Raw genomic sequence first — 23,497 nt, 5'->3', positions numbered from 1 at the left:
AGACATTGTTATGAACACTCCCATCTGAAAAGCATATTTATGAAAGCATACATATCTTGTATCCAAGATATGATAAGTATCTTAAAGAAAAATGGGAAAAAGAAATGTAGATCCATACATGTTTGACAGTAATTCCAGAGCTTACAATATGTTTCATTATTACTCCAAAACTGAAAGCTAAACAAATGGGAGTAACAAACCAAGGATCTTGCTGGAGGCAATGTGGGACATTATCAGCTGATCATGTTCATATTTGTTTGGTCTTGCCCAGATTTAAAAGTGTTTTGGAAAGAAATACATGCAATTATACAGGATATCTTAGAGCTTGAGATAGAAGATATGGGTTTTATTCTATACCTGGGATTTTTTGCCATCACCCATCTATGGCTTCAGCAAATTGCAAAAGGAAAATACAATAGGAACAGATTGTGACAGAGATATAGCATATGGAAACACTGATATTTAAACTGAGATTGCAAGGAGAGACTTTTGAAAGTCAAAACAAAATGAGGAGAGACACATTTGTTTATGAATGGGGGAAGGGATTATGTGTACTCATACCTATCTAATACATGTATGAATATTTGGATACACTTTGATTGATAATTATATGTCTATATATGTATAAATTAATATATAAGTATATGTAAAGAAGTACATGTGTGAATACTTATATTGCAACCCATTTGACTTCAATTCAGGCATAACTTTTATTTTTTTAAATATACTTTTTCCTACCTCAAATCAAGAAAGGAGACCAATAATTGCATTCATGAAGTTGTTCTGACTGTTTGTCTATTAATGTTTGTCCATGTTTCTTAATGACAAATATAAATAAAGTTTAACAACCCTAAAACTAAGGCATTCTGAAATTCATATTTTTCTATATCTGCTAATATAAATATTATGAATATATTTTTGTATTGTATTAAAAAAAAGTCACTGGCAACAAATAAGTTAATAAAATATAAAATTCAGAGACTATGCAAGGCAGCTGGTCCACTCATACATAGATGGGAGAAAGCACAATGCTAAGTATGGCAATATGTTATCATCCCTTTCAGTTAAAAGTTACCTTGTTGATATCCACTGTGAATTAAATTTGCATCTTGGCCTGCCTGAAAAAGATAGATTTTAGTGTGACTTGAATTTAAGAAGCATAATATAATTGTTGCCAGCTTTTATTCCTGAATTTCCTTAAAGGGACTTTGATGACACTGAGAAAATATTAAAATTTCATCCAGTATAAAGGACTCAGAGCTCAGAATGAATGTCTTCTGGCTTTTCTCCTAAAAAAAAAAAAAAAGAGATAACGCATTATAAGCACTGTTGTCTAAAAAGCTGTCGTATCTGCCTTCATCAAAACATGCACAAAAGCTTTCACTTTTCACCTTTTTGCCAGTAAAGTGAGCCGATTCCTTTACCATACTCATTTGAAGCCTCACAGATATACAGGCCACTGAGGTCAGACGTCAGTTTCAAGAAGTAGAGTTTATTTCCTTCTGCTTTAATGGCATCATTAGGGATAGTCTGGTGTGTGCTACTCCATGAACAAGAGCAAAGAATATAAAATCAGACTGGCAAAAGAATGAGTATAGGGCCTAAATTAGAAAACAAAACCTAGTAGGTTTTACAAACTTTTTCAAGTTGTTCTGTACATAAACATTAATGTCACAACAGTAATTTACTTTGCAGAATCGTTCTTCACAAGCTGATTTACATAACGCACATATTCTGTATGTCAGTTTGTGCAACACATCTGCAAACCAAATAAATGCAAATTAACCACAATGCATTGCCCTTCACGTTGATAGGTCACTCTCAACACTGTTTTGAGGAAGCAAATTATGCCTATAGCACTTCCTACTGTTTGTGTCTGTATTGCTTAATTTATTGCCATGCATTAAGTTGGGGAAGTACAAGGATCTGCAGTTGTTACATCTTGCAGTGTTTGATGAAATATAATGAAATATCCTCTATTCATAGATTTTCAGTTGAATGTACTAATGATTCAAAGATGATTCTTACTTATTCCCATTATATATATATATATATATATATATATATATAGATATATATATATATATATATATATAATTATTATTATTATTATTGCATATTAGATTTCATACCTGTGCCAGCTGAAGTGTGTAGCTGAAGGATTGGCATCTGCCTCACACTGATACCCCTCAGCATTAGAGAGATCCTTGAAAGGTGTCACAAAGACCAGCTGAGGTGGATCTTTAAAACACACAAACACACACATATGACTGCATAGATATCACTTATATGCTAATTACAATCCATCTAAACAAATTCAGATGGTTTACCAAGTCTCCACGAACTGCCAAAGGTGAACTTTGCCTCTATACATTTGTGTAATCGATACAACTGACAGATCAGCTGAGGAGTCAATAATCAATGAATAAATCAAATACATGTATCAACTCCTGGATAAACAGATAAATCAACAATTGTAATAATATTTAAAGTTAATATATTTAAGTGCACTAAACTGCAATTTCATTCATGCATTATGTCAAATATATTTAAATACATGATCTACAAGTCTAAATAGAAATGACATTAAAATATATTTTACATCACCGTAGATCAGGGGTAGGAATGTTGATCCTTGAGAGCCACAGACCTGCACAGTTTAGTTCCAACTCTGATTAAAAAATACTCACCTGTCTCTGTCCTCAGTTATCCTGAAGACCTTGATCAGATTCAGGTGTCTTTGATTAGGGTTGGACCTAAACTGTGCAGGGCTGTGGCTCTCCAGGATCAACGTTCCCTACCCCTGCTGTAGACGTTTGTTATTCACTTTAAAAAAGTGAAAGTGACGTGACATACAGCCAAGTATGGTGACCCATACTCAGAATTTTTTCTGCATTTAACCCATTCAAAGTGCACACACACAGCAGTGAACACACATACACACACACACTGTGAACACACACCCGGCGCAGTGAGCAGCCATTTATGCTGCGGCGCCCGGGGAGCAGTTGGGGGTTCAGTGCCTTGCTCAAGGGCACCTCAGTCGTGGTATTGCCGTGGTATTTAACCACTTCCCCTTTAACCATATTTTAAAGACAATAGGATTATGAAATTACATGTACAGTAAGTATACATTTTATTTAATTGTAAATAACATCAAGTTAAGTGTCTTCAAATATCATTCAGTTCACACTTAAATGTATTCTTTTCAATTGTATTATTTTTGTAATAAGAACTGTTTTTTTTAGTGTAATTATTTTTCACAAGGAAATGAATAACTGACAATCTTTTGTCACATTAAAAACTACAAATATTACTTTTGCTTAAATTTAGTAAAGATTTTTATCCAAAGTGCCTTTGTTTGTGTGTTTTTTTAATGGCACTTCCCTTTTAATTACCAATTACTGACAACAAGCTGAGGCAGGAAGTGGCCTTTAAACGACAGAGAACATGCTGAAACCAAGCTGCAGTACCAAGCGCACAAGACAAGACAACCTGCTAAGGATGTCAAATATTTGGGTTTCCTTATAAAGGCTCTTGCCACTTACAGTGCACAATGATCTTGTGATCAACTTGCAGTTCCTCTTTCATTGAAACATGTCTGATCAAACACTGGACATGTTGTTGATTCATCTGTACAGTTGGAGTGGCAATCAGACTGCTTGTGACTGTGAACGTCCCATCTAAATGTTTCACAGTGTTTGTTGTTATCTTCACAGTATCAGATAAAGCACCCAAATTCCATGACACCTCGGCAGCAGGCTTCGTTCTAGAAGTTGTACAGGTTGCCAAGGTAACCTCAAGGCGTCCAGCGACAGGGACGACATCCACAGTCATGCTCACATTCACAGGGCTTGTGGCTGGTGACCATAAATCATCACATCATTAGGAACATTTTAAGTGAAAAAAAGATTTAAACATTAATATAATTAAAAGCAAAACATCACTAAACATTTATATTTATATAAAACATTAATAGTTTTAATGAAGTGATACCCAATAACAAATGAAAGAGTTTGCTTATGTGGAATATTTCTTGAATGTTTTGTCTTGAACAAATTCTTGAGAGATGGGCACTTTTGATTAATTTTGGAATTGGGCATGGGCCAGAAACATGTTAATCACTGCAGTAATGATTCTATCCTTTGCTTACTTAAATCTAGATGACAGTTTTGGCCAGGCAGTGTATGTCTCCTATCACAAAATAGCATCGTCCCAACCAAAGTTAAAAAGCTACACAGGCATCATTATGGTCATTTAAATCTGGAACCTTTAGCTACCATGCCAGCCTTTCTATATCTGTGTATGTTTCTAAACTGTTTAACTCAGGAGACACTTGCTGCATTTGCCTACTTGTGAAAAAAAGTACACACTTTTGAGTGTGTAACAGAAGAGTATGCAAGTTTTGGGACACACTACCTTGTCAATGTCAATGCTGTCAATTTATTTTTAGAGCAGTTTAAAGGGGTCATGTAATTTTGCTAAAAAGACCACACACCTGTCACTTATTACACCCTCAGCTGTTCCCCATTATCAAGGACTATTTATACACCACACTCCCGCTACTCTGTCTGGCTTATTAATTATTTGTTGAAGGTTTTGGTTGATGCAAGCACCTCCTGTTGCTGTATTTGTGTCCCAGTCCTGTTCTTGTTTGAGTTGTTTTTCAGATCTTGTTGATCTGTTTCGGTTTTGCTTAGTCTGTTTTTGTTTTGCAAATAAACCTACATTTGGACCCAGACCCCTGTTTACACAGTGTTCCCTTACCGCACCATGACACATCGTACAATTATTTATTGTTTGATTGTTTGTATTGGTATGTTATTTATAAAGAAAATAAGATGATTTCTGGTCAGAAAATATGATTACTCTATACCAGGGGTGCCCAACCCTGCTCCTGGCGATCGTCTGTCCGGCAAAGTTCAGTTCCAACCCTAATCAAACACACCTGAAGCAACTAATTAAGGTCTTCAGGCTCACTTAAAAAGTAAAGGCAGGTGTGTTTGATTAGGGTTGAAGCTAAACAATGCAGGACAGTCGATCGCCAGGAGCAGGGTTGGGCACCCCTGCTCTATACATAGTTATATACAATATGATACTATATACATAATAATATACAGTGTTGAATATTACAAGGCTATATAGTGACAGTGAGTATAGATATGGCAGACATTGTCATAAACAAATGCATTAAAATAAATCAGAATAGTATGCTGATTTGACAGAAATTAAAGTTTAGAAAGTAATGTTGATATAGAAAATGCAGTAGCCTCTGTTTGCTTACTTACTAACCTAAACTATGAATCTGTCATCAGATTACTTTTCACTTTGGCTATTTAGCCATTGTTACGCCCCGTCTACGGGTAGAGCGTAACATGGAGAAAAAAAAAAAAAAAACGAGTGTGAACAAACAACTTCTTTTGAATTTTTATTTGGGAGTTCACTTTCAGGTGCTGACGGTGCCAAAATAATAAACAATATTCTAAATATTAAACCCTCTAAATTACCTATCCAAAATAAAGAAACAAAAAATAAAATAAAAAAATAATTCTCTAACCTAACTACCTAATCCAAAAACAGACATCCAAACATTACAAAAACAAAAGATGGTGTCTGACTCCTTACTTTCCCCAAAACTATTTACAATATTCACAATAAATATTTACAAAGAAACATCAAGTTCAGAGGGATATCCAAAATCATACAACAGGCAAGGGTCGAGTAAGCCAAAGGGCCATTACAAAACAACAAATATCCAAACAATCTCTCTCTTATTATACAAATGGGGTAAATCAGCATAGCACAAACAGCATAGTTCACAAAATGGCCTAGACAGAGAATCTGCTATCACGTTTTCAGCACCCTCCTTTTAATTGATTTGCAAAGTAAAGCTCTGACAGACGAGTGACAAACGCATGAGTCTCTGTTTTTTGTTACACATTCTTTGGAGAAAAATTAGGGGATTATGGTCAGCGTATAGAGCAATGGGTTGTGGACTAGAACCAATATATACTTCAAAATGTTTTAGAGCCAATAAAAGAGCTAGGGCTTCCTTTTCAATAGCACTATAGTTTACTTGATGACGATTAAACTTTTTAGAGTGGTAACATATGGGATGGTCAACTCCTTGGTCGTCTTCTTGTAATAGGACAGCAACCCGCACCGTTTCCACTGGCATCCACTTCAAGTTTGAAAGGTCGACTGAAGTCAGGAGCAGCTAGAACAGGAGAACTACATAACAGACTCTTCACAGAAACAAATGCACACTGACAGTTATCATTCCACTCAAAATTGGCATCTTTGCGAAGGATATCTGTGAGGGGTTTCACAACAACAGAAAAATTATTGTAGAAACTCCGGTAGTAACTGGCCATCCTAAGAAATCTTCTAAGATCTCTTTTTGATTTAGTCACAGGAAAATCAACAATGGCTTGCACTTTGGCTTCCACAGGGTGAACAGTACCATGACCAACTTCTTTGCCTAAATAAGTGATGGTAGCATGACAAAACTCACATTTTGCTAGATTATGTGTTAGATTGGCATCTCATAATCTGGTTAACACTTCTTTTAGAGTTTTCAAATGATCATTCCAAGTATTCGAGTAGCAGACCACATCATCTAAGTATGTTTCACAGTTTTGTACATTAGCCAAGACACAATTCATTAGACGTTGGAAGGTCGCTGGGGCATTTTTGAGCCCAAAAGCTAAGATCTTATATTGAAGGAAAACATCTGGGGTAGAAAATGCTGAAATCTCTGAAGCACGTTCAGTCAGCGGCACCTGCTAATAACCCTTAAGTAGATCTAGCTTAGCTACAAACTTAGCGCTGCCAATGCGATCAATGCAATCATCCATCCTGGGAAGAGGATAGGAATCTGCCTTGGTTAGTTGATTAACCTTTCGGTAATCAGTACAGAAATGTGAGGTTCCATCAGCTTTTGAGACCAACACACACGGAGAACACCAAGGACTACAACTGGGTACAGTCAAACCATTTTCAATCAAATACTACGTTTCTTTTTTCATGATTTCACGTTTCACAGGGTTTACACAGTAAGCATTCTGCTTAATGGGTCAATGGTCACCAACATCAATATCATGCATTAGCACATGAGTCACAGTAGGTACATCCGAGAAAAGCAATGAATACTTATCAGTCAACTGCACAATTTCACTTTGAGCTGATCTAGATAAATGTGAGAGCTTAGAATCAAGAGTTACTAAAGCTTCAGAATTTAAGACGTGCACTAGAAAGACATGCACTTCCTAACCGAAGATCATCCATGCTTGGAGAATAATCAGAAGAAGCTGCATTTACAGAGGCTACTACAACTGGAGTCACAGAGGTTACAGGAACAATGATACAGTTTTTAGAATTAGAATGAGAAATATACAACTTGAGCATGTTTATGTGACAAACACGAGTCTTTCTTTTCCACTCAGGGGTCTGTACTACATAATCAGTATCATTCAACTTTTCTTCAATCACATCTGGCCCAGTGAACTTTGCCTGTAGTGCAGAGCCAGGCAAAGGTAGCAACACCAGAACTTGATCACCTACTTCAAATGAGCGTTGAACAGTCTTTTTATCAAATGTTCCCTTCATACCGGTTGGGGAAGCTGACAAAGACGGTTTTGCTAACTTCCACACAGAATGCAAGCACTCACAAAATGAATTTACATAAAATGAAAACACTTACCTCCATGATCTAAGGACACTCTTCCGAAGACTAACTCAGCCGGAGTGAAACAAAGGGATTCCTGAATGGTGCTGCAAACAACAGAAGAGGAATCTGCTCACACTGTCAGATCCTGAAATCTTTCAGGATACCTTGCGAAGTAAGCACTAGATGCTGCTTGTTTAATACTCAATTTTCAACCTTTTTTTCATTACCTTACAGAAAAGTCTTGACATAAAGTTGGATCCTTGATCGGATTGGATGAATTTCAGAAGACCAAATGTTGTATTTAACTTTGGTATGGGTTTTTAGTTGGTGTGGGGGAATGGCTTCAGGGAACCTAGTAGAACACATCAGCATTAACAGATATACATGATCAGATTTAGTTCTTGGCAAAGGACAGACACAATCAATAACTGGTTTCTCAAATGGTTCACTCATTACAGGAATGGGTTTCAAGGGAGCTGGAGAAATAACTTTGTTTGGTTTTCCAGCAACCTGACACTCATGGCACGGCTGACAATACTGGGTAACAGCAGACTTCATTCCAGGCCAGAAAAAAATAGTTAAAAAGATTATGGTAGGTCTTCTTAATACCCAAATTTCCGGACAACTCATGATCAAGCCCCACACTCAGTACATGTTCTCGATATGACTCAGGAATGACTACCTGGAACACAGAGCTACAATCTTGTTTTAAACTCTCAAGTCTCCACTTATGCATTAGCACTCCGTCGTCAATAAAATACGCGATTGTATGGTCAGCTATCTCAGCTTTGTCAACCGCAGCAGAAAAACATGATTTCAAATATCATCAGCATTTTGTGCCTCCATCAGCTGTCTCTTGTCAAATGGGAAATCGAATTTAGGTTCCAGCTTAAAATTTTGTATAGGCCTACAAGCTTCCACATTTGTGTCTTCAGTGCCACCAACATTTGAATTCATGAATGAATCTGAGAGATCAATCTCATTTTCAAATTTACACGCCTGTGCACGAGTAACAACACATGCATGAAATACACTTGGAAATTTTTGAATTAACATATCATTCTGAGGTACACTAGGGACTTCAGTAACTCCAGGAAGACAAACAACTTTACTTCCCGCCAAACCATTGCCAAGAATTAGAGCTATACCCATCACTGGTTGCTCATTACGTACAGCCACTTTAACTGAACCAGTCACAATGTCTGAACACAAGTACACATTATGCAAAGGAACTCTTACAACACCAAGTTCTATTCCTTGAACTAGAACTTCTCAGTTACAACTAGACTGTGCTGAAAATGGAAGTACATCTGCCAAGATGAAGGTTTGTGCAGCACCAGTATCCCGAAGAATACGTATTGGTCTAGAATTTGAATCTGATTCAGACAATGACACTACACCTTCACAAACAAACAGTTCAAAAGTAGGATCAATAGAGGGTAATGAGTCAGGAGAATGAGTGCATACAAAAGCTACAGACTTAGCTTCATTCTGCGCCTTCCTCTGGCTTTTTCTCTGTAATGCAGAACAAGTAGCAATCAAATGTCCTCATTCATGGCAATAAAAACATTGTAAGAATTTTTAGCTCTTTTCTTTTAAAGAGATAAATTCAAAGATTCGAATTGATTTAATTGAGCTGATTCCAAATTTAATTAGTTTATATTTCCTCAACAGTTCGTCCAGCGAATGTTAAAATCAGTATATCTTAAACAGTTCTGTTTATACTACTTTGTGGCCAACGAGCATATAAACAAAATGATAATTTCTAAGCTACGAGCTGGGTAGCACAGGATCTGGGCAAAGTTTAACTTCAAAATACAATGGAACTACTCTAACGAACACTCGCTTGACTTGATCGCTCGATGTTACAGCGCCTGAGCACAAAGGCTAAAAGCCCAAAGGTGCGCAAAAAGCAAAACAAGCCCAGATCTGTTCGTGCCATTTGGTTTTAAAGCGAGCCGATTTGGTCCCTCCCAGAATTGACGGTCCCAATCGGACGCTGTTGCAGGGCTTAGCCAAGCCCCGTACGGTTTCTTTCCCATGCATGAATTAAAACGCTGTTTAATTCATCACTGTGGAAGTGTCTTTGCGGGTTTTGTTAATAACTTCTATAAAGTTTCTTAACGTGCGTACGATTCCAGATTTCAACATTTCATTCATACCAAAGCAGTGCAAATAAAACGAGCTTTCAATCAACACTAAACTATCACTATCTTACACATAATTAATAGATTTATCTGCTAAAAGGGGTTATAAAACATTGGTTAAAGTTGCACCGGTTACATGAAACACATCAAGCATATATAAGAGATAACACATGTTATTTGTGAAAATAGTTGCCCTTTCATACTTTTAAATGATTGTCTTTTGAACTCATCTATATGAGTTCTATGTTCCTTTGTTTGTACAAAGAAAAAGCGAAAATTTTTCTGGAATGTAGAGAAAGGAGGGGGAAAGTGGGGACAGTCTGTTGTTCATAATTATATAATTAAACGTGTCACGGGGTGAAGAAACACTCGACAAGAGGTGCGTGAATTAAATGCCCCGGAGGGTGGGTTTATTGACAAGAGAAGGGTGCCTGTTGAAGTGTCCTGATCCGTTTTCCGCTGGTTGGTGCTTCCCGTGTGCTCTCCGTGCTCTTCGGTGCCACTCAGGGTGAAAGTGGGTGTCCTGACGTGCTCCCAAGGGTGTGGGCTATCGGTCACTCGCTGCTTTCTGTGGAAGAAGGAGAGGGGGATTAGTCCAGTGGTGCATTCGGTTCGAGAACCCCTTCTGTGTGAAACATGTGCTCCTTTTAAACGTGCTGGCTGATGGGGAGCAGCTGTGACCGATCAGCCGGTGACGAGGACGTGCAGGTGTTTTACTTTGGTTTCCAGGGCGACGCTGATTCCTCTGGGAGTGCTCGTCACAAACGTTATAGCTGTTCCTTTGATCCTTGTTTTGGAGGCCTGAAGCTTGTTAGCTAAATTACTCTCTTGTTCTGAAACATGAAATCGCGTCAGCAGGGGACAATCAACCATTTGCTGTCATGGTTCTAAACAAAAGGGTTTTGTTTCTTGGATTACCACCATTCTTGGTCCTATGACTGCTTTAGACGTCTCTTGAGACAATTGGGTGCCTTGGTTAACCCCTTTGATCAATTTAACGACTTGCAAAAATGGTTAGGAGGGAGAAGCTTTAGATGTCTCAGGAATATAGAGTTTCAACAGCTCATGTTGTGATTCACAGGTTTATTTACACAGCCATATCACCCTGCAGACCAAGACTGGTTGCCCACTGAAGCTAAACAGGGCTGAGCCTGGTCAGTACCTGGATTGGAGACCTCCTGGGAAAACTAGATTGCTGTTGGAAGAGGTGTTAGTGAGGCCAGCAGGGGGTGCTTACCCTGTGGTCTGTGTGGGTCCTAGCGCCCCAGTGTAGTGACGGGGACACTATACTGTCAAGAAGCACCGTCTTTCGGATGAGACGTTAAACCGAGATCCTGACTCTCTGTGGTCATTAAAAAAAAAATCCCATGGCACTTCTCGTAAAGAGTAGGGGTGTAACCCCAGTGTCCTGGCCAAATTGCCCCCTTGGCCTTTGTCAATCATGGCCTCCTAATAATCCCCAACCACTTGATTGGCTCTGTCTCTCTCTCCTCTCCGCCTGTAGCTGGTGTGTGGTGAGCGCACTGGTGGATGCTGCAGACTGGTGGTGGTTGAGGAGAGACCCCCCCATATGATTGTAAAGCGCTTTGGGTGTACAACAATACACAATAAAGCGCTATATAAATGCATCATTCATTCATTCATTCATCTGTGTCTGTTCGACAGGGTCAACATTCTCTTGATGTAAATGATAAACCAGTTGTGTGATTATCTGGGGACACAGCATCTGCAATCTTAGAACTATAGTTGCTATTCACAACAGTGCGACGTGACAAACGTGGGGACTGAAAAGCAACTTTGTGCGTGAGCACGAATTCATCTGCAAAAACCGAAGCTTCAGTTAACGATGACACTTTTTGTTCATTGAGATAAACTTCTACCTTTTCTGAAACGCAGTTTTTGAACTCTTCCATCAAAATTTGTTCCTTTAACTGCTCAAAAGTAGTGACTTTGCTCGTTACCCCTTACTAAAAAGTAGTATACTTCAAGTTCATTTTATTAAGTATACTCAAGTAAAGTTCAAGTATATTTTTGAGTATACTTTATGTAGCAAGTATACAAATATCAGTGTTCTATTAGTATACTTGTAAGTGTACTGTTTCAATACTTCTTGGGACTAAATTGGCCCACTTTCTAGTATATAAGTATAGTATAGTATATTCTATATCTAGTATAGTATATCTAGTATATAAAAGTATAACAGTAGCAAACTTTGAGTACATGACTAGTTTACCTCTATGTTTGTAGTTTGTACTGCATTTATACTAAAATTGAACTTTATACTGACAGTTTACTAATTAAATACTTTGTACACTTTGAAGTATAGTCTCAGTAAACTACTAGTTTAGCAGTTTTATACTGCAAGTATACTCATAAGTTTTCTTTAAGTGAACTATACATCATACTTTAAGTATACTACTATGTCCCTATTTAGGTTTTAATTTGTATATATTTTGTTATATGAATATCTGAACATACAAAACATCCAAAGAAAGAACAGTGTGCTGTGACTGACTGCCACACATACTCCTCAAAACATTAGATTCATCTGCGCTGGAGCCATGCTGGTGCACAACCCACGCAAGGAAGATAATTGCAATTGCAAGTTTTCAAACTGAGATCTCTCTCACACACACACACACACACACACACGTGGGCACACACAAACACGGTGTGCAAAACTCTGCATTAGAACAGTCCATAGGAAAATCTTAAATTAATAACAAAATACATACTTACATTAGCTGATTCAGAAGCGCCAGATTGCCGTAGCAAAGTCAGTATTACCTTCTCTCCTAGGTTCATGAAATGGTCGTCCATAAAATGCGTTGCTGTTCTGTTGTAAGTAATCTTAAAGATTCCTAAATGCATCTACTTTCGGAAGGCCAAATAAAGTGCTTTTGTTTTTACCTAGATACACACAGCATCTTCCTGACATGGCTACTTTAACACTAACTGCGGTTACTGAAACCACACCTTCTTTCTTTGCGTGAACATTTGGGAGGCATTACGCAAATATTTACACATTGTGACGTAGACATGTGGGGGCATGTTTGAATTAGCCGTTTTAGGGGGACGTGGCAGAGTCTTAACTTTGATAAAGAAAATCTCTTTGGTTTTGAGACTTTAGTCTTTGCAACTTCAGGGATCTTACACTGTTAAATGTTTCTGTTAATTTACACCCAAATTTCAACATGATTAACCTGTTATTTTTGATAACTGCGCCTTACTGTTAATTTTAGGAAATATATGTTAAATAACAACTCATTTTTTGTTATTTAACACCTCATTGTTAAATAACACCTCATTTTTGTTATTTAACCGCAAAATCTAAAATTCAAGCAAAGATGTCGTATAGAGTAAGATGGTCTGGTATGTTTGGAGATAAATGCTGATATGCAATTTTGTGCTTATTATAAAAAAAGTTATTATTTATTAGTGGAGAAGTTAGCAATTTCATTTTTTTTTTTTTTTAGGCTGCTAAACAACAACTGATTCAACCAATAGTCAACGGTGCAATCCATTACTAACAAACTAAATATTGTATGCATTTACTGAATGAAGATTAGACAAATTAAACACCTGATTTCTCTACTGCAAATGTTATCAAGAATTATTTTGCATAGCCTATTCCACAGACAGTAATAAGAAAGTTTGCGGTGTTTTCTGTGCATGCGCAAATGTGTTTGTTATCGTGGGTGTAATAGCCTTTTATTATCCTATTAATACCCTACACTCGGGAAACGATTTCATGCGAGACGGCCTATACATTTAGTTGAGGAACTGCGCTCCCAATGTGTGTGTGTGTGTCTCCCCTGTTCTTTCTGAACATGGTGTAAATATCCGTATGACACGCAGCATGCTGGCAGGCACCACTTTATTTGGCGCCACTATCTGAAATAACATGTTCATACAGTATTTTTTTGCATTCTGGGAAGGAGCGTAGAAGAAGGCATTTGAACCTGCAACGAACACGGAGATCCATGTCTGAAGATCGCGGTGGTTACATCGACCAAACTCACAATAACCTGATGAGATTATAGAGTTTCTTGAAAGTCATGCGTAGTTTTAACATCTATCAGTGATGTCGATGTAAATGCCACGGACTTACACCACATGAAATGAAGTAACTTAGCTAGCTAATGAGCCAAGGTGATTCAAGCTAGCAACATTTCGATAGTTTGTCCATTAATTTTAGAAACAATGCGCTTATTTTAAAGTCCATTTATGTATACGATCCAAATCTATAAACAATAGGCTAACGTTAGGCCTATAACGTTTAAGTAGCATTCCCGTGGTCAAGTTTGTGTGGCATTCTTGCCATGTCTGGTTAAAGCAGATTCAAATCTAGCAATTTACTGCTAATCTATCAATAAGTCTAATTGGCTTGCATAATGTTTTCTTGCCAAATTTGTGGACAACAGTCAGCCACCTCTGTGGCCTATGTGAGGCACATAAAAATTCACAGCAACATACGCAAGAGGAGGCAGCCTGCACGCTTGAATTCATCCAGAGGTAAGATATTGTATGCTAACACCTGCATTTTTTCTGGCCTAGCTGTGGTTCAAGCATGGTCTGGTGATGGGATTTAGCAATTAACTTTGATTTAGAAAGTTTTAGTGCAACTTACAATATTCACAGAGGCAAGAAGATACTGCATGTTGAGGATAGTTCATGTACATTTGTTGTGCTGTTAGTCTGTGTAAATTACTAGATTTTTAACCAGTGTATAATTTTTCAGACGCTTTGTGGGTATAAACCCAGAAAAAGGGACAAAGGTTGCAAAGGGAAAAAAAAGAAGAACTGTCAATTCACACGTCGCCAGCCTCTTGCGCAAGCTCATGGACTTTCAGTGGGATTTCATTTTAAAATGCTGAGTAAGAGCATTACACATATGTTCAAACAGCAGTGACTCAGGAGGCTGGGGAAATTCATTCTAATATTCATTCTCAACTGCCCTTCAAAGTTAGAATGCTGAACTCCTCTTCCATGCTCTTTTGCCATTCTTTTTTTGTTCTTTCAATGAATTGTACTCATCACACTTTCTATAATGTTATGTTATTCTGTCTGTTTTATGCTCTGTTTCTAAAATTAGCTTTTGTTAGGTCAAGCCATGTGATATAATTTTGGATTAAAAATGTGAAGTTATGGAACTCATCTCTCTCTCTCTTATTCTCTCACATATATAGACCCAAGACTTTGCAAAGAATCCTCATTGTGTGCTTTGAGAAAATGGTTAGTGGTCTAAGCAGTGACAGTGTTTTTGTTTATTGCTCTTTATTGATGAAGAGTTCCATTAAGTGTTAAGTATTGGTTTGAATGTATTCATACATGTTGAATTTTAATGGTTTAGGTAACACTTAGTGTTGAGGTTCAGTATTTTGTTATAATGAACAATGTATTTAGGTTTAAAAATGTATTTGCTACTTTTTAAGCCATGAACATGAGAAAATCAGATTTGTTTGTGATTAATCTTAGCCTATGTGTAACATTTTTATGTGACCAGGAGTCACAGTGTATATCCTTGGTTTGAGTCTTTTTAGTTGAATTTTAGCAGTTCAGGAACATTAAATGTTGAGGTTTAGGGCCCTATCTTGCACCGACGCAGCGCAAAGCCAAACGCAAGTGTCTTTGCAGACGCAGTTGTTATTTTGCATCCAGCGACCACAGATGTCAGCAATGAACATGATATACAATATATTTCTGTGATTTGTCTGATCCATGTGTGCCTACGTTTGTATTTGTTTGTATTTAAGTTTTTGTGTTTGTATTAAAATAAAAAAAGTTAATTTCAACACGGAACTATTAGTTTTCTTTCACTTAAGTGTTATCTGATGGATTACGCCTATTCTTGTATTAACTCAAGTTAGAATATGTCTATAACAATCAGTGGTACACGTCACTATGCTAAAAATAATTAACAGTATTTAATGGAAACTAAATAAATGGTGATTTAACAGGAAAATAATGGTACCGCTGCTTCCAGTTGTTTCCTGTTTTTTTCTGTAATTTATTGTAAATTCCTGTTAAAAAACATTACGGAGAGTGCACTGTATAAAAAATTAACATGAATTAACTGTTAAAATAACAGGAAAATAATGGTAACCCTGCTGCCAGTAATTTCCTGTTATTTAACAGGGAAATAATTAACAGTGTATGCATGCAGCTTGTAACACTCCAAAGAGAAAATGAAAACTTGAAATCTAATCAAATGACCCCTTTAAGAAAGCCTTGGATAGGCCAGGGGTCTCACTCTAACTTTAACAGCAGAGCCAGAGGTACTGCTACTGTTATGCATTAACGAGTTCATTTCTCCCCTCTCAGATTATTGCAGATCCCAAGGGTCGTTATATCATGTCCGTTGGTAGTCTCTTTCACTTCTCAGTTGTGTGTGTAAACATTTTTCTTTTCTTGTACTTATAACCCATATATGAAATAACATGACCTCGAATTACCACTTTGAATGTTTCCCATAATAAAGAGAGTGAAACGGATTCTGCCTTATTAGTCTCAATAAAAACATCAATATTATTACTGACACTGTATAGTCAAGCTGATAGAATGTGGGGCGTGATCTGAAATAACTATAACTGCATATCCAGAAGAACTAACTAATGGCAAGAGAGCTTTATCTAAGAAAAAGAGGTCAATACGTGAGTAAAGATAAGTGAACACTAGAAAAAAAAAGAAAATTAATTTTTTGACGGGTTAAGATAGCGCCATGGATCAACACAACCAATCTGATCCATGAATGCTGACATTGCCTTAGCCATAGCTGTTTGCTCTAAAGATTTAGTATTTGACCGATCATACCTTGGGTCCATAACACAATTGAAATTGCCTCCCAGTATAAGATAATGAGAGTTTAAGTTCAGAATTCAGGAAAAAAGGGAAGTAAAAAATGTTGGCTTATCGCAGTTTGGGGCGTAACTAAAATTACAAGACCAGGGGTCTCATTTATTAAACTCTCCATAGATTTCATCCTAAAAGTGTACGTATGCACAAAAGCTAGATTTTGCATACGCACAAAAGTTTTCAGATTTATAAAACCATGCGTGCGCCAGAACCCGCGCAAAAATCCCTTTATAAATCCCAGTCAGGGGAAGATTGTGTGTACGTGCATTTCCACCTCGTCCCCTCTCCGAAATCACCATATATGGAGCTTACAATGCCTTGTTTTACTATGCATAACCTCATCTGCATGTCATATCCATGCATATTCCCATGCACGTGACACCATGTTTAACACCGAGACATTAAGGAAATATGAGATGGGGACTATAATGCCATTTGTGCCATACACATAAATTGTTATTGCTAAAAATTATCCAGTATCCTGTTATGTTTTATAATAAATATATGAAAATATCCATAAAAACGGTTTAAAGTTGTTCTCAGATATATTTTAGAATAGAGTTGATCTCATTATTTTACACTGGCCAAATAGTATTTCAATTGTTTTAAACAATTCGAATCAAATTAAATGTATGCAGTTTTGCTGATTAACATCTTTTAGGTATATTTAGTGGAAACAGATAGGCCCATATTTATTGCAGTGTAAACACAACTGTCTGATTCGGCTCGTCCCTGACAAAGTATTTTAAAAAGAAAACGTGCTAATCTTACCGTTTTCTCCTAGTAATAACCTTCAAATATAGTGGTATTTTTCATTATGTTGTGGAGATGCCTTCACACGACATCAACACCTCCGTGCAGCTGCGGTTGTAAGCTATTATCATTGGTCCTATACTGGACAATAGTCCGTTCGACCACTGAATCCAGCAGTGTCCATCATAATATCGAAGTAAGTGGGCATCATTGATCATTGTTCTCACTAAAATATTTCTCATAACATGTGATCTGTAGTTTAGTTTAAAGATAAATTATTGTGCACCTATAGCACTCCTCACCGTCATTAAAACATAGCATACCACAGGAAAATGATTTATTTTGTTAATAAAATTATGTAATTATGTTTTTGTAAAATTATGTAATTTCAGTGCTTATCTCTATTAATGTGAGTGGAGTATTTAATGTAAATGTGTATATCGACATGAAAACAGAGTTTAAAATCACTGTTTACTTAATTACATTTCTCACTCCAGGAAAAAGAGTGTGTACGCATGGTCTAGAATGTCCGTACGGTGCATACATATTTACGCCAAGTTTATTTTTTTGTAAATCACGATATGTGCGTGGTAAATTGCGTACGCATGTTTCTATGCCCATTTTGTGCATACGCAACATTTATAAATGAGACCCCTGGTCGATTACTGGAATCCCAGCTTAAAGGACTAGCTGCCTCTCGTCTAATTAATCAGATCTATGATTCTTCTGGCTCTTTAACTAAAAATCAATTTGATATCAATTATGTTTTTTTCTCTTATTATTCCAACCTTTATAAATCAGAACCTCATGGGGATGATTCCATCATGGATCCTTTTTTAGCCAATCTAGATATTCCTCGTATTGATGCAGCTGTAGTTGATGATCTTGATAAGCCTCTACAGTTAGATGAGATTTTGAAATGTTTTCATCTTATGCAAAGTAGTAAGACAGCAGGTCCGGGCGGCTGTCCAATTGATTTTTATAAATAACACCTTTATTGTTATATATGTACAATGATTCTTTAGTCAATGGCTCTCTTCCTTTAACTCTCATGCAGGCTTCTATTTCGCTTATACATAAGCGTGACAAGAATCCAGTTGAATATGGCAGTTGGAGGCCTATTAGTTTGTTAAATTCAGATGTTAAATTATTAGCCAAGGTGCTGGCTTGCCGTCTGGATCCCTGTCTTCCTAAAATAATCTCTGAAGATCAGACTGGTTTCATTAGGGGGCGACAATTATATTCAAATATTCAACATCTCTAAATATTATTTTTTCTCCATTCACTTCTGCATCCGGTGAGATGATTATTTCAGTCAAGGGTGTCCTCTTTCTCCATTATTGTTTGCCTTAGCAATAGAACCTCTTTCTATCCACCTTTTTCTTGCCGTAAAAATGGGTACAGCCATTTGTAAATTTAAAAATCCCTTGCTCTTTTCAGGTATCACTAGTGGAGGGATAGAACATTGTGTCTCACTCTATGCTGATGACCTTCTTCTTTATATTTCAAACCCGGCCGGTTCAGTCTCTGATTTGTTTTTGTTTTTTTTAAGACTTTTGGATCCTTTTCTGGATATAAGCTTAATATAAATAAAAGTGAATGTTTCCCAGTTAATAATTTGGCTAAACAAATTCCAGCCGGGGCGTTGCCATTTCAGTCATCCTCTACAAAGTTTTGTTACCTGCACTCTTAAAAATAAAGGTGCTTCAAAAGGTTCTTCAAGCTATGCCATTTAGACAAAAAGGTTCTTCTATGGCATCGTGAATCACCTTTATTTTTAAGAGTGTGGGAGTAAATATTTCACATTCCTTTGATCTATTGATATAAAATTTAATTTTAAATTTTATATCAATAAATTTTTTCTAAATTGCTCACACAAGTTAAATTAGATTTGCAACGTTGGGATAAGCCACCTCTTACTTTATTTGGTAGAATTCAATCAGCTAAAATGAATATTAAACCTAGGTCTAGCACTGCCTAATTTTTTTTTATTTATTACTGGGCAGCAAATATTAGCAAAATTAATATCTGGCACAACTCTCCCTATTTAGATTGGTGTAAGTTAGAAGCAAAGTCCTGTTCTTCATCTTCACTCCTTGCCTTTGTACAAACCCGATTTCAAAAACGTTGGGACACTGTACAAATTGTGAGTAAAAAAGGAATGGAATAATTTACAAATTTCATAAACTTATATTTTATTCACAATAGAATATAGATAACATATAAAATGTTGAAAGGGAGACATTTTGCAAAGAGTTTGAAGTTATCATCATCTACAGTGCATAATATCATCCAAAGATTCAGAGAATCTGGAATAATCTCTGTGCGTAAGGGTCAAGGCCAGAAAACCATACTGGATGCCCGTGATCTTCGGGCCCTTAGACGGCACTGCATCACATACAGGAATGCTACTGTAATGAAAATCACAACATGGGCTCAGGAATACTTCCAGAAAACATTGTCGGTGAAAATCCATTCACCGTTGCAGGCTAAAACTCTATGGGCCCTATTTTAACAATCTAAATGCAAAGTGTAAAGCGCACGGCGCAGGTGCACTCAGGGTGTGTCCAAATCCACTTTTGCTATTTTAACGACAAAAAAACGGTTGGCACGCCCAGGCGGATGGTCTAAACGGGTTGTCCCTATTCTCTTAATGAGTAATGGGTGATTTTTGGGCGTAACATGCAATAAACCAATCAGAGTCTCATCTTCCATTCCCTTTAAGAGCCAGTTGCGCTCGTTCCATGATGGATTTGTTATTTACACGGCGGAATTTGGCAAGCGCAAAGACGGAACGCGTCTCCGAGATGAAACGGAGCTGCTCGTGTGCGAGCAAATAGATAGCCTGTTTGATACATGTGATGACTATCCATTATGACATGTAGGCATTTTTACATTTAATTAGCCTACAAAAAATTCTTATGCATTGCAATCCTTTAATTTTTAATATATGGCATATTTGTGTGCTGCTGTGCATCCCTGTGTTTAATAAGCAGCATGTACGCGTGTTGTGGACCAGCCTATACTAACACGCTCTTTAAATAACAAAGAAAAAACATTGCGCCAGACTTTAGACCAGGCCAACTTTTGAGATGTGTTGATGCCATGAAATTTAAAATCAACTTATTTTTCCCTTAAAATTATACATTTTCTCAGTTTAAACATTTGATATGTAATCTATGTTGTATTGTGAATAAAATATTGAAATTTGAAACTTCCACAACATTGCATTCTGTTTTTATTCACAATTTGTACAGTGTCCCAACTTTTTTGGAGTCAGGCTTGTATGTGCTCCTTTATCCAGTCGTCCCTCAAAGTTTTCTACAAATCCAGTAGTATGCCCTTCTCTTTTAGGATCTGGAGGCAATTCAGACAACATTTTAAACTCGCTGCTCCTTCATTTATGACCCTATTTACAAGAATTATTTATTTATTCCTTCAACTCTAGATTCTGCTTATGCTTCATGGGAAAACAAAGGCCTTGTATATTTTTCTGATTTATTTATTGATGGAGTTTTCACTACTTTTTCTGATCTTTCAGTAAAATTCAGTATACCACAGTCTAACTTGTTTCTTTCTTTCGAGTACGTAACTTTGTTCATTCTCATTGTCCTTCTTTTCCAGTATTGCCTGAACCCTCCTTATATGAGAAGTGCCTAATACAGAAACACATCTATATCCTTTTTATATAATTTAATTCTCCCTTATGTTCTCCCTGCATCTTCTCAGTTTAAATATCAATGGGAAGAAGAACTCGGATGTAGTTTGGATTCGCATTGGTGAGAATTTGATTGCTGGTAGAGTTAACTCTTCTTCATCCTGTGCCAGACTGAGTCTGATTCAATTTAATTTTTTTCATAGAATTCATTTTACTAACGTGAAATTAAGTAAGCTATTTCCGGGTGTGTATGCCACTTGCAATAGGTGTTCTCTGGCTCCTGCTGATCATACCCATATGTTTATATATCTTTACTGATTTGTAATATGTATTTTTAATTGTTCTTTGTAGTCTCTTGTTCATTTTTCTGTTTTATTTAATTCTGTATAATTGTCATTTTTTATTAAATTCTTTTGGAAAATGTAGGCTACTTAAGTTTTATTCTCCTCCTTTGGGGTGGGTGCGGTTTGGGTTTACTGAGGGTTGTGACTGTTCATGTTTGTGTCCACCCTTAGTAGTTGTTAATAGAAAAAAGAAATGTATAGATTTATTAATATTGCTCTTTCATTGTATTTTGTATATTCCAATAAAAAAATCCACCACACCTGATTATAAAATACATAAAATAAGCTCTCTACAAGAGGTGTTGTGTGCATCTTCACCCATAATCAAAAGGAAAAGTAAACCATACCAGAAGGAATTAAACGCATCAGAAAAGTTATCGTAAACTACACGATATTATTATAGACTGGTTGCATTTAATTAAATCAGAATATGGTATATTGATTTGATATGGTATATTTGAGTTGAGAATGCAATAGCCTCTGTTTGCTTACTTATCCTTAACTACCTGTCATCAGATCACTTTTCACTTTGGCTATAATAACCCATGCAATGTAGGTATTATGAATAAAAGTTTCTGCATTTATGTTTGCCGGTTATAAACCACGATATTATGGCTAATTATTAAATTATCAGACATGTTCTATAGAGGTGCTTACCTTCTGTCCCACTGCTGAGAAGAAAATAAACAACGGTCATCGTAATGAAGTGACGGGAAAACATACGGGCACTGAGTCAAGACACTACCGTCACCTTAAACAGTTCTTGTCAGCTCCAGTAAATGCCACTGAACGAGTCAGGGAGCGGATCCGTGACAGTCTTAAAACAACCGCGCTCAAATGTTTCGAGGCACTCGGGTAAATTGAAGAAAATGTGCTAAACCGAAACTCCCTTCACGTGTGCTATCGTCTCAATCAGAGCCGGGCAAACTATGTACTGTATGTTATGCAATACTGTTCTAAATTCAGCTTTCCTAGTCAGCACGTCTTTCAGAATTAACAAACAGAAATTATTATCTTGTAGAAATGATAATTTAAAGAAAAACTACCAGGGCTTTGAATTATTATTATTATATTCGAAATCCTCCTCTGTTGTTAAGACCAGATGTTTTCATTAACCACAGTCGATTTATTCCCTTAGCCACCAAAGGGGGCAATTGCAACACACTTAGTTCCTCCCATCAGAAAGTGTTGAAACTTAATCTGCACATGCTCAGTAGGATTCTCTCTCTGCCTGTGGAAAAGAAGCACGATCATTTCACCTCAGCAGAGGTTTTCAACAAGATACTGATTTTGAGGTATAAAAGTTACTTGGATGTACAGTATTTTTCTTCTGATTTGTAATTTTTAGATGACTGTGAATTTAAAGATACGTACATGTTATCTCTATGTTATTGATAAAAAATTAACATGAACAAGCATGTGTTGCTTTTAAATCTTAAATATATATATATATATATATATATATATATATATATATATATATATATATATAATGAATATTATCTCCACATGATGTTATTCTGTTAATATGTTAATATATCTTGTACCATTTCATTTAAGTTTGGTTAAAGATTGTTCTTAACTCTTCAGCTGATTAATGTATATGAGTAAAATATATTTAGTGCACCTATATTTGTTTTGTGTATGAAAAGATGACTAGTGTATTTCAAGTAATATGTGGGTTATGAAGGAAAATGTAAAAAATGTTACAATTGCCCCCGGTCTCCAATCATGGTTTGTTTGTTGTTAGCAGATCTTTCACAATGAGAAAAAATTTAAACTTTGAGTGTAGATTGAGCGATTAGGTTTCATGCCTTAGGATTTCATAATCACTAAAAACCTTGTGTCTGAATAATTAGTTTAAATGCACTTAAATACTAGACTGCTTAAGTTCCAAAACTGTTAGTTTCTCTTATATGTTATAGGCTACTCAAAATGTACTCGCAGTTTTTCACAAACAAAATAAATAAATAAATAAATTGTAGAAGATTCACATCTTCTACATGGCTTCACCAAGCTGTTCGATTCTCCACCAAGCTGCTGTGTGTGGTGGGCATTCTTGGACATTGTG

At 36.5% G+C, this 23,497-nt stretch overlaps 1 protein-coding gene across 6 annotated transcripts; it reads right to left on the bottom strand.

The window, feature by feature from the left end:
* Window positions 1–331: 331 nt before the first annotated feature.
* LOC109049585 (nectin-3-like protein) lies at window positions 332–22,560 on the bottom strand. 6 transcript variants are annotated; one of them, XR_006160774.1, is made up of 5 exons: window positions 2,608–2,712; window positions 2,331–2,403; window positions 2,133–2,241; window positions 1,392–1,540; window positions 332–1,289 (listed from the first exon to the last, which is right to left on the bottom strand). XR_006160774.1 is itself a non-coding variant. In XM_042763353.1 (5 exons), exons 1-5 carry the CDS (start codon window positions 22,145–22,147, stop codon window positions 1,255–1,257), a joined length of 669 nt encoding a protein of 222 aa, XP_042619287.1. In that variant the 5' UTR covers window positions 22,148–22,560; the 3' UTR covers window positions 332–1,254. The 6 variants fall into 6 exon arrangements, 3 of the variants coding, with proteins under 3 accessions (XP_042619287.1, XP_042619289.1, XP_042619288.1); XR_006160776.1 differs by having other exon boundaries at window positions 2,331–2,450; window positions 2,608–2,672; XR_006160775.1 differs by having other exon boundaries at window positions 2,603–2,671.
* Window positions 22,561–23,497: the final 937 nt, after the last annotated feature.

Source organism: Cyprinus carpio, chromosome A9, assembly GCF_018340385.1.
Source record: "Cyprinus carpio isolate SPL01 chromosome A9, ASM1834038v1, whole genome shotgun sequence".
NCBI classification, from domain to species: domain Eukaryota; kingdom Metazoa; phylum Chordata; class Actinopteri; order Cypriniformes; family Cyprinidae; genus Cyprinus; species Cyprinus carpio.
Note: the sequence above shows the minus strand (reverse complement) of the source record. Positions and strands in the feature narration are given on the sequence as shown.

Coding starts and splice junctions, on each gene's coding strand:
- LOC109049585 (XM_042763353.1), bottom strand. CDS start 22,147: ATGTTTTCCCGTCACTTCATTACGATGACCGTTGTTTATTTTCTTCTC. Junction 3,861..22,083: donor TCTCAGCAGTGGGACAGAAG/GTAAGCACCTCT, acceptor TATGGTCACCAG/CCACAAGCCCTGTGAATGTG. Junction 1,290..1,391: donor CTCACTTTACTGGCAAAAAG/GTGAAAAGTGAA, acceptor TTTTTTTTTTAG/GAGAAAAGCCAGAAGACATT.